The sequence below is a fragment of the Castanea sativa genome, chromosome 3, assembly GCF_040712315.1.
Source record: "Castanea sativa cultivar Marrone di Chiusa Pesio chromosome 3, ASM4071231v1".
NCBI classification, from domain to species: Eukaryota; Viridiplantae; Streptophyta; class Magnoliopsida; order Fagales; family Fagaceae; genus Castanea; species Castanea sativa.
Genome location: NC_134015.1, coordinates 39,347,264 through 39,359,290, shown reverse-complemented (window position 1 = coordinate 39,359,290; position 12,027 = coordinate 39,347,264). Strand labels below are relative to the sequence as shown.

At 34.6% G+C, this 12,027-nt stretch overlaps 1 protein-coding gene across 2 annotated transcripts; it reads left to right on the top strand.

The window, feature by feature from the left end:
• Window positions 1-3,538: 3,538 nt before the first annotated feature.
• Window positions 3,539-9,933, top strand: LOC142629360 (sphingosine-1-phosphate lyase). Of its 2 annotated transcripts, none has more exons than XM_075803332.1 (15): window positions 3,539-3,852; window positions 3,933-3,978; window positions 4,779-4,930; window positions 5,043-5,102; window positions 6,257-6,481; window positions 6,574-6,715; window positions 6,955-7,005; window positions 7,236-7,327; window positions 7,463-7,589; window positions 7,895-7,910; window positions 8,444-8,551; window positions 8,662-8,716; window positions 8,930-9,076; window positions 9,454-9,532; window positions 9,656-9,933. In XM_075803332.1, exons 1-15 carry the CDS (start codon window positions 3,650-3,652, stop codon window positions 9,776-9,778), a joined length of 1,626 nt encoding a protein of 541 aa, XP_075659447.1. In that variant the 5' UTR covers window positions 3,539-3,649; the 3' UTR covers window positions 9,779-9,933. The 2 variants fall into 2 exon arrangements, with proteins under 2 accessions (XP_075659447.1, XP_075659448.1); XM_075803333.1 differs by having other exon boundaries at window positions 3,547-3,852; window positions 4,779-4,923.
• The last annotated feature ends 2,094 nt before the right edge of the window (window positions 9,934-12,027 follow it).

Sequence of the window (12,027 nt, the reverse complement as noted above, 5' to 3'; positions counted from 1 at the left end):
GGCGTCCTTGCAAATGCAGTAGGTGATGTCTTAGCAGAATAGTTGATGTAGCATACATAATAGAAAAATACCACAACTGAACAAACGATACAATAGGTATATCAAATAATGTCACCATGGGGCGATTGATACAACAAATAATAATCAATGCTACAATAGAACAACTGAAATAACAAATATAATGAGAAAAAGATGTTGCAACAGAACAACTGATACAACAAATACAATAAGAAAAAGATGCTGCAGCAAAATACCTGATACAACAAATACAAAAAGCTACTATAGCTGAATAACTGGTAGCATCGATCACTACAACTGAACAAATAATAACGTAAATGTTAAACAAGTTAAAAGAAGTTGCAACATGAAAATAGCAACAGCTCTAGGCAAACATGATAATGCTAGCTCACTATCCCAGTTTTAGGTTGAGTTTTTTAGCAGGAACAGGTCTAAAAAGGGAACCAAACCCTAACACAGACAACTTCATTGTAGGTTTCTTTCATTGTAGGTTTCTGCCATTGAAGTTACTCTTGCTAAAGAAAGGGCCTAAGTGGTTTTGGATTATGATTTATAGAATCCCAGAGAGTGGGTACATACAGAGGAGATAAAAGATGGTCTATTGATGCATACCCTTATTTTTGCTGTGTTTTTTCTCTTCCTTTTTTACCACCTTCTTTCTTTCTTAGGTCTTATTACTCTTATTTTTCTTGCTATCCTCTCTGTCCCTTTTTCTCTTTTAGTTTCTTACTGCTATCTTATCGTGTGTCCCCCTTTCATCTATGGATACTTTCCCCTTTTATAATGAATTGATTCCATGAGATTTCTCCCTTTTGTTCCTAAAGCTTCACCAATTGTTTTTGGCTTCTTGTGGGCATCTCTTCAAGATCACCCACTAACTTGTTGGTTGCCTGGCCACTATCTTTGCATAGAGTGTGTTTGTTGCACAACTCCCCATTTTAGGACAAAACTTCTTTGTTTTATTTTTGCCTTATCCAAATGGATAAGGATTGGAGGTTCTCTCTCCACCTACCTCTATGGCATGCATCAAGTGGTCCAAGCTCTTTGCTTGCATCTTTTGGGTGAAATGTCATCCTAGCAAGACATTTTTCCCAAGAGAAGCCTCAGTAGAAACCCCAAAATATAACCCTATTCCTCTCACCACCAAACCACACCCTTTGAGACCCTTGACTTCGAGCCCACCTCTCTTGTATTAACTGTGTACATGTAGGTGGTGCTTTGGCCCTTGTACGTGAGTTCCACTACCCCCTGCATCTGCCTTCTTTCGCTCCCATTCCATTTTTGTTGTTTTTGTCATGTCTCATTCTGCTACATGTCTCTTATGTCTATGCTTATCCTCCGTGACATGAAGGGCGTGGGCTCTTGGCTTGTACTGTCTTCTCATTTTTCCTCACGGGCTTGGACATTGCCTTGGCAAAAGCCCTTGTCTATCCAACCAGTTCGGCTTCTACTCCTATTACTTCTTTTTTTGCCGTGTCCATGGGTTTGCTGGCTGTCATTCCAGCCATGTTGGCCAATTAGGCTAATTACCTCTTTCTTAGGGCCTCCACAACCCATTACTTTTACCTCTTGTTATGGTTATGAACCCGTTGGGTGTCATTCCAACTATGTTGGCTCATTGGGCTTATTACCTCTTTCCTTGAGTTTTTCCGGCCCATTTACTTTTCTTTTACCTCTTGATGTGCCTATGAGCCTATTAGCTGTCATTCCAGCCATGTTGGCCTATTGGGCTAATTATCTCTATCCTTGGGCTTTCACGACTCATTTACTTTATTTTTACCTCTTGTTGTGCCTATGGACATGTTAACTGTCATTCCTGCCATGTTGGCCCATTGGGCTTATTACCTATTTCCTTTTCCATTTCCTTTTGTCTTTCCTTATTGTTGGGTTTCTTTTGTTGTTCGGCTCTTTGTTAAAAATGAGTCTCAAAACTTGTCGTATTGTGTATATTACTCATTTTTTTTAATTATTTATTGTGAGTGTTTAATTACTTATCAAGTTGTCTATTGAGAATGATCATTACTAATTTATAACATGTGTCAGTGTTGGTCATCTTCCTTAAATTTTACTATCCTCTAGTCAATGTTGGTCACCTTCCTTAAATTTTACCATCCTCTAGTCGGTCATTGGTAAGTATATGTTACTCATCATTTATTGTGAGTGTTTAATTACTTGTCATGTTGTGTATGTTACTCATCATTTATTATGAGTGTTTAATTACTTGTCGCGTTGTGTCGGGTCGTCTATTGAGAACGACCATTATTAATTTATAACAATATTGGTCACTTTAAATTTTATTATCCTCTAGTAAAATACGAAAATAAAATATTCATTTTTGTGAATTCAACTTCTACTCTAAAATATACATATGGGCAAAACATATTTGATGGATTCCAAAATTCCAACAACTCTTTTATTTATTTTTCAATAAAATATATTAAGTGACTAAAAAGCTGTGAAAATATAAAATGAGTAATTTTAGTACCATATAAAAAGTCATAATTTTTACCTCAACTATCCTACTTGATAAATTATGATTAGTTGCTTGTCATTTTCACATAAACCTACCATTCATAGTCTACCATATGGATTGTTATGACAAAAATTATGGTTGTTTACATGGTACTAAATTTTTTGATGTGAAATAGAGTCCTATAGCCTTCCAATTAGATTCTTAAAAATAAAATGTCTTCCATTTATGCTACCTGTCATTTGATTTAAAGAACACGAATTGGACTTTGTACGTAACTACAAAAACTGCATCAACGCAACAAGACGACGCGTCGTTTTTTGAACATCGTTTGTCTTATACTACATAATCATCAAAAACCCAGCCGAAACAAAACCACATTAGAGTTGCAATATAGTACTGTACAAAATGAGTTAAATGATGACTATCTTTACTCAACATACAAAATATGAGTTATTTTTAGAGATTGTTTTTTACTAATTTGTTTTGGAAAACAACTCTGTCTCGCAAGTCTAATAAAGGAAGTTAGAAAATTATTTTTCAACTTATTTAAGATTGCTACCAAACATAAAAAAATAAAATACCTTTATAGAAAATACTTTTTGAAAAATGACTCATTTCAAGAAAATATTATCATTGAAACAAACAGAACCACAATAGTAATTTAATATAACTATCTTATATGTTAGATTGTAATTAGCTACCTATCACTTTTAAGACTCATCACTTTTTTTTCACTATTCAAATACCATCACATAAATAGTTGGTATACAAGCCGTGTCATTTTATGTTTTTTTTAGAATTTTTCATAGTAATATTGTAATAATACAGCGAAGTCAATGAAATAACCAGACCGCTAGACATCCATTCGATTGGAAGAGTAAAGAGTTAAAAATTCGAAGAACTACTAAGAAAGAAGCTCAAAATTCCTCAACACGCCAACCACAACAACACATCTCAACCTTCGCCGAAATCGAAGTGCATAACTTGCACGCGACAAATAAAATAAAAATAAACAAACAAACATATAAAAGTAAAACCTCAATTATCAATAACGTACATTCTCATTATTATCTCCCTCAACTCTCAATACACTATTATATCATATCAAAGACAGTCTCATACATATCCTTCTTTCTTTCTTGTTGTTCATCATTGGCTATGGATTCTTCTTCTTTGAAATCATTTCTGATTAGTTTCAGAGCTTCCGCGAATTCATTCTTATCCCAATACGAGCCTCTGGCACTGCTCCTCGCTCCTCTCCTCGCCTTCTTCCTCGCTCGCACGCTTCATTCGTTTCTCACTCTTCTTCACCAACGAGGCCTCAAGGCCACCTTATTTGGCTTCTTCATGACCCTCATCAAGTAAATTTTTTACTTTTCATTCACTATTAAAATTGTTTGGATTTATAAATTTTTAATTCGGAAAAGAAAATATTTTACAGGTTGGTTCCTGGTGTCAAGAATTACATCGATGCCGAGAAACAGAAGGTCAGAATATTATTTATGAGAATTAGTCTCTCTCTCTCTCTCTCTCTCTCTCTCTCAGTTTTAATTAATTAATGTAAGTGCGTCATCGTGTGTTTATTTGATTCGTGTTCTTTTTTTGTTTATGTAAATGAAAATTACACAAATTGTTATTCTGCAATAAATGAAATGAGCTCGAATAAGAGGAAATTAGAGAAGTTTGCTAGATGCGCATTCAATGCTGGACAAAGTTTCTCTCCGGAGAGAAACCCTTTAAACTCCTCTTATATCTTTTTATTAGAAATCTAATCGATGGATTTAATGTAATTTGTGTTCGTAACACATATGTCAAATTTCATTCAAATGGATGTTATTTACTATTAAATCAGTAAACTTATTTTTTGTACATAATTTTAGACTACAAAAACTTAAAATTTAAGCATTTGATAGATGACATATCTATTAATTTTTGATCTTCTTGAAATTTTGCAAGTATAGAGCTTATAATAAGAGCATACAATTCAACGGTTAGATTTTCAAAATTTACACTCAATAATTAGAGAGAAACCTTTCCCTCAATGCTGTTTGTTTAAATGTTTTTTTTTATCAGTAGCTGTTTTTAAGTTCTGTGTGTTAGTAGGGCCTGGAGGACTGGATCCAAATCTCACGATCTGAACTATTTTTCTTTTTCCTTGATCAATGAGCATCAATTTCTTGCGTGTTTTGAATCAATATAGTACTTATTTATTTATTTTAATGGAAAATTTAAATAAAATTGAATGCTTTTTTGGATGTCATGGACTCACGGTTGGTTGAATGAGCAGGTTGTGGATAAGTTACAGTCTGGTGGTAAATCAAAGCGTGAGGCTTGGAGGACGGAGTTGCCAGGGGCAGGGTTAGGAGTTGGAGTCATAGAGAAAATGAAAGATGAGAAAAGAAACGACGTGGCTTGGCAAGGAAAATGTTCTGGTACAGTGTATGTTAGTTACCATTGTCATGGACTTTTTGTATTTGTTTTTTTACATAAAAATATCAAATTAGAACTGGTTTTTGCAGTTGTGCTTCATAAGTTATGGGTTCTTTTACAGGTACATTGGAGGAAATGAATCTGAAGGGCATTTTTCTGTGATTAATGAGGCATGTTCAATGTTAGTAAGATGTACATAACAGTACATAACAACCCCCCCCCCCCTTTTTGTCTATATGTTCATTTTTTAATGCTCACTCCCAAATGTAATATGTGCTGTATTTGTGGTGGCCCATAAACAAGTCCTTATAAGTTACAAACTACCCCAGACAATGTAATAATGATACATAAGAATTGCAAACAAGGGTGGAGGTAAACTTAGAGAGTCTGCACTGGGTGTGATAGCCAAAGCTTGTTGCTTATACTTTTGCAACTGAGTGACTTCTCTACTGGCAGTCATGCAAGTATCTTCTTCAGACTAACCCATACCAATAATTGGTTTCTACTCAAATGTCAAGCACAATACAACTGTCAGACTCTATAGTTTATATGTACCCTGTGTTTATACCTTCAATATGTGTGCTGGATACAAGAAAGTTCCAGGTTTTTTTTAAAATTTTTTTATTTATTTTTAAGATTGAAGAAAGATCCAAACAGCTCTTCACTGAATGCTTGTCTCTGTGAAAGTGGCTTCCTTGTTTGCACAAGGGAATTGCAGTTTCTTAAATGCTTGGACATGCAGATTTCTTAAGCAACATAAACTAAATCTTATATTTTGGCATCATATAATCCTTTCAGTAAGCATAAACGGCTTAGCCCGCCAGAAGTGAATGCTCAGGGGTGAATCCTCCTGAATCACCTGGCAACAGATTTTGGTATGTGGGATTAGTTGCTTTTAGGTCTAGAGGCGAGTCCAAAGGGCTCTTCTTTAGACAGGTTCCCTGCGTTATCAAAAGGAAAAGAAAAGAAAAAAGTATAATCCCTTCTATACCCTCTTCTGAAACATTAGAAAATGTTGTGAATATTAACCAAAAATCACTTTGTAGTTTCTGCTTCAAAATACTCATTCTGTGATAATTTAAATTAAATAGTTTGGATGATAAAACTAAAAATTGACTTCTTTTGAACCTTATAATTTAATCAGGACTGTCATTTAAGTTGACACTTTCCTGGTTATGTGTGCCCAATATGTGTTCAATGGTGCTTTTCTTTTCCTCACAGTTAGGATTCCATATGCTTTGCAATGATGAATCCAATAAGAACAGTTCCTTTCCACACCATTTTTTGCACACGCCCTTTATCTCTCATCATTACTTGGTTTGATTTGCCTTTCAGGTTTGCACATACCAATCCATTGCATTTGGATGTATTCCAGAGTGTGGTACGTTTTGAAGCAGAAGTGGTTGCAATGACAGCTGCACTACTTGGCAGTCAAGAGAAGGGTTCAGGAGGACAAATATGTGGAAACATGACATCAGGTGGAACAGAAAGCATACTATTAGCTGTGAAATCATCACGGGACTACATGAAAACTAAGAAGGGAATTACAAAACCTGAAATGTATTGATAACATTCCAATTCTTTGGTTATTTGCTAGTTTACTCTTGATTTGGAAGTTATTTATGTGTGTGTGATTTTCTTACCAAGGACAGGATAATACCTGAATCTGCACACTCAGCATATGACAAGGCTGCACAATATTTTAACATCAAGCTGTGGCGTGTCCCTGTGAATAAAGAATTTCAAGCAGATGTCAAAGCTATTAGGCGATGTATTAACAGAAACACCATTTTGGTATGACACTTGTAGACTATATTCTGGTTTTACTTTGTTAGTCTTGCTTATTTCTTCTTAAGTCCATGATGGTGCTTTTTAATCAAAGTGATGCCCACCCTGCTCCTTCTTCCCCCCCGAAAAAAAAAGGCCTAAAATAAAAAATTTCTTGGTGTACCCTCTTGTGTGGCTTAGTAGGCTCTTTTCAACTTAAATTTACATTTGCTTCTTGAACCAACCAGAATTTTTTGATCTTGCAGATTGTTGGATCTGCGCCTGGGTTTCCTCATGGCATCATTGACCCTATTGAGGTATGTATTTTTCTTTATCAGTAATGATGAGAAAAGGATGTGACCTTAACTTGTTCATGTAAATTTATTGGCTCAACTGGTACTTCCTCTTTCTACAATAATGGGATGGAGGGTGAGGTCTTTCAAAATCCAATGAGTGTGTGTGTAGCTAACTAGTAACAAAAATTATTGTCTCTTTTAAATTTTGGATTTCTAAATACTTGTACAAATTTTGGAATTTTATTTCATAGGATCTTGGTGAATTAGCTACTAGCTTCAGAATTTGTCTCCATGTCGACCTTTGTCTTGGTGGCTTTGTACTACCTTTTGCTCGTAAACTTGGGTATGGCAGGCTGTTTCTATTTTTATTAGCTCAGTCTATCTTTTGATCGTTGCTTGTTCTGCTTCCACCTTTTTATTTTATTTTATTTATTTTATTTTTTAATTTTTTTTTTAAATTTTAAACCCTAAATTTCAGGTACCCAATCCCACCTTTTGATTTTACTGTTAAAGGAGTGACCTCAATATCAGTGGATGTGCATAAATATGGGTTGGCTCCCAAAGGAACAAGTGTAGTGCTGTATAAAAATCGTGATATCAGAAAGGTAATCAATCATTTGTTCAGACAACTGTAGTTTGCATCTTGAACAGGAAGCAGACAGAGAGTTCTATTGCTCATTTTTCCATTTCAAAATTTTCAAATTCCAAATTACTTGCCTTAATTTTTATCTATTTCCTAGTATGTATATGTGTGTGTGTATATATATATATATACTTAATTACATTTGTATAGTTCAAAAATTTTCTCACTCTTTTTTTTACTTCTTGATTTTGAATTCTTTTTAATATGCTTTTCTTTCATGGCATCTTGGTTGGTGGAAATGCTGGCCTTTTCACTTCTTTTGATCAGCACCAATTTGTTGCTGGTAAGTACAAATACTTTTATTCAAAAAACAAAATTAGTCTTGTAAGTCAAGTCTTCACGTATATTAACTTTTACTCTTTCCTCTTTTCTCTTTGGGGGACTTTCAACAAGTCTGTGTTGAAATGGTCTCATGGATGCGTAATGATTTGGTCAAAATCACACTGGATGAATGCTCTTGGCTTGCATGACAATATGGAAAGAATTTGTGAACATTATACACTATAGTGGTGTCTCCATCATTTGAATATAAATCATAGACAACATGCATTATTAAAGCATGAGGCTAATTTTCCATGATATTTGCATGATTATTTAAGTATTATATGCAAATTTAATAAATATTTATTGCAATTTTATTGCTTAAAAAATGTGGGCCATTAGCATAATTGATGTTTTTCAAAGAGAGTATAGTACCAAGCAAAACATGTTCTACTTGGTTGGCGGAATTAATTTATAAGATCCTGTACAACTGCCCTTACTGATTTATTTGGTAATGAATTGTTGTTCCCACTTTTGATTGTATCCATGCTACAGTTACTGAGTGGTCAGGAGGGTTGTACGTATCTCCCACGATTGCTGGGAGCAGGCCTGGTGGTTTGATTGCTGGGGCCTGGGCAGCAATGATGTCTTTGGGGGAAGAAGGTGAGAGAATGCAACACCTGAAGCTATGAGGTGTTTGCTTTCTAACATTGCTAACTGAAATATGCCAAAGGCTTGGCTTGTGTGCTGATTATTGTTCCAAAATTCTATAGGGTACTTGGAGAACACGAAAAAGATCATGGAAGTATCAAAGAGGCTACAAAAGGGGTATATTTCTTTTTTTCTTCTTCCTTATAACAACTGGGGGAGGGGATTTGATTTTGAACCTAAGTCCTTCCCATGAGTAGACCAGACAGTACCACATAGCCACGAGGCTCTTGGCAGGGGTATCTGTTATTTTCAACTCTGTTTCTCCCTCTTCAGTTTTGAAGGAGGGAGGTGTTGTTCTGACTTTGAAAGTAACAGCCTTTTTATGTACAGGATAGAGGAAATTCCTGAGTTGTTTATTATTGGAAGGCCAGACATGACAATTGTGGCGTTTGGATCTAATGTTGTGGATATATTTGAAGTTAATGATTCAATGTCATCCAAAGGTTGGCATTTGAATGCACTGCAAAGACCCAACAGGTAGCATTTGTATATCAACTTTTTTAACACAAGAAAAGATAAAACTGAAGCTTATATTTTGTGAAATAGTCTTATGGCAGCTTCCCCCCTCCCTTCTTGAGTTCTTTCTCCACTGGGGGAAAATGTTCAATTCTAATGACAAGTCAGTGCTCATCTTACTGATGTAGGGTGTAAAAATAATTTTCCTTTTGAATTTGAATTTTTGGACGATCCTAATGGGTGGATCATTTGTTTTAGTGGCTACACTGAATGTCTTTTACTCTATATTGGTCTTTTCATGACTTAAAACTTTACAGTTATATGGTAAATACATTTTATTAGCTTGGAGTTGGTCTGTTTCTAAATACTGAAATCTGTATTACTTTGTGCTGAATCAGCATTCACATCTGTCTGACTCTTCAACATGTACCAATTGTTGAGGAATTCCTAAGGGATTTGATGGAATCTGTGAAGACTGTAAGTTGTTCTTACCTGTGAAATACTTACCCTTCTGTCATTTTGATCAGAGCCCATTATTGAGTATTGAATTCATTTAGTTTTTACTACTTGAGTAATGGCATAAACATGTACTGATCTCAGGTAAAAGAAAATCCGGGTCCAATAAGCGGAGGGTTAGCTCCTGTATATGGCGCTGCAGGGAAAATGCCAGATAGAGGCATGATCCAGGAATTGTTGGTTAATTATATGGACGGTACATGCTAGTAGCCTTCCCTGGGATTGGTTCTGTTTATTTCTTTAAGTTTTGATTTGTACAAGAATTATTTGGCTAAATTGTAAAATAAAAGATAATGATAATAATAGTTTAAACTTTCTCCAATTTATCCAAAAAATAAGAATAATTGTATAAACTTTCTCCATTTGATATCTTTCACTTTTACATGGTATTCTTTCTTTGAATTTTTGTTCAAGTTGTGTGCAGCATCCTGTATTTTTGTATAATGCTTCAAGACATCTGCTATGTTACGATCACTTTAGCATTTGTGTTGAGACTGCATTTGTGAAGAAAATTTCCTGGAAGTGCTAGGGTCCGGATATCAAAATTTCCTACTGTGTATAAAAAAATAAAATAAAAAGAGTAATATATAATAAATAAACCAAATCCAATTTAAATCAAATAGAGGGAAATTTAGGGAGGGATTGGGTTGGCCATGGGCCGAGCCAGATTGTTAATATACCGTATATGATCCAAATTCGAGCTCAAGTAGAATCCCAAACTGAATGACTTCCTTTCTCAGAAAAAAAAAAAAAAAAGAAGAAGAAGAAAAAGAGGAAGAAGAAGAAAGACTTCGCCTTAAAAAAATATCCTTTATATGAGAGATTCGTAATATGTATTTTAAAATATAGAACTCTGCAAAACTTAAATGACCCCCATTCCAAATAAAGAAAGCACAACTCTTATACCAATTTGTTCAGATATAAAATGTTTTGATACCTGGGTGTCTCCAATGATAGTGGATTTATGTGAAATAGAAATAGAAGAAATGATCATACAGGAACACAAAAATTTATATGGTTTGTCTTTTGGCTTGTGTCTATGAGCGACATTGAGGAGAAACTTTACTAAGAATATGGGGAGATAACAAATGTGTCAAAAAACGATGCTCACAAAACTCAAACCTCAAATACATCCAGAGAGCTCTCTCTCATCTCAACTAGTACACCAAAAGAATTTCTTATTCTTTAAATATGGTGTGCAAAAGGCCAAATTTGTGTGTGTACTCTTGAGAAACTAACTAAAGGCTGCACATATTAGGAGCAAGATTAACTCGTGTTGTGGTTACGTTTGCCGCACCTCACAAAAATGAAAGACCTAGTTAGCTACATTTTAAGTCCTAGTATTTCTATAATTTGGTCGACTATGTGGACTAAATCAACCAACACGGCACTTACCTAACATTAACAAATCACCTCTGATGATTAAGATTAAGATTGTAAATGAATCAAGTTGTTCATGACTTGACTCAATAAAAAACTCGTTCATATTTATTTGTTTATAAATGAGTCAAGTTTAAGTCTTAGTTGTAAGCTTATTCAATTAATGAGCCAAACCCAAGCAAAAAAAAAAAAAAAATAAATAATGTTCATGAATAAACTCATGAACATTAGGGCTTGATACAAAACAAGCTGAACCTAGACTCATTTATGGACTTGGTAATAAATTTGACATGAGCTTCACAAAAAAACCAAACTAGTGATAGACCCATAAATTAATTAGTATTGTTATTATTATTATTGTAATACATGGAAACTCATAAGTATTGTTATTTAAAATATTAAATAAAATTAGCAGTTTAACAAAAACATTATAATCCTTATTTATTTATTTATTTTTTTGCTTCCAATTGTGGCTAATCAATAGACTTTATCAGTGAAACAATGAATAAAATTTTATTTATACTATTTGAATTAATAATATTACATAAAAGGTTAACGAAAATCTCTTAATATATTAACATAACATTATTTATATAACAATTAGAAAGATTATTGTAGGAACATGGTTTTATGGAGCCCAAACCCAAATAATATTTGACCACAGGCAAAGATAAGCCCATTATAGGCTGGCTCGCTTTAAGACTGAGCCATTCTAAAATAACCAAACCTCGGACCATGAACCAAACATAGCGCCACCCTAGATCTAAGGATGAACTCACCGAGGACTACATTCGAAGTCAAGATCCATGTCATGCTAAAAAAGACAAATCACCTTCCGTGCGACCGAGGAAGAATTCTAGAAGATGTGGGATTGTTTGAGGAAGCTTGCTGGAGCTTCCATGAATTTATAGTCACCCCTGCATTAATGAAGGCCACCTACTTGGCACAGTCGCATTTAATGTTAAATGATTAGTCTGAACATTGCAAGAAGCCCAAAAGTCTCCATACATGATGAAAATGAGGAAGGAAGAGCTTGATGAGACAGAAATTATCCAGCCATGTAGGGACAACACATC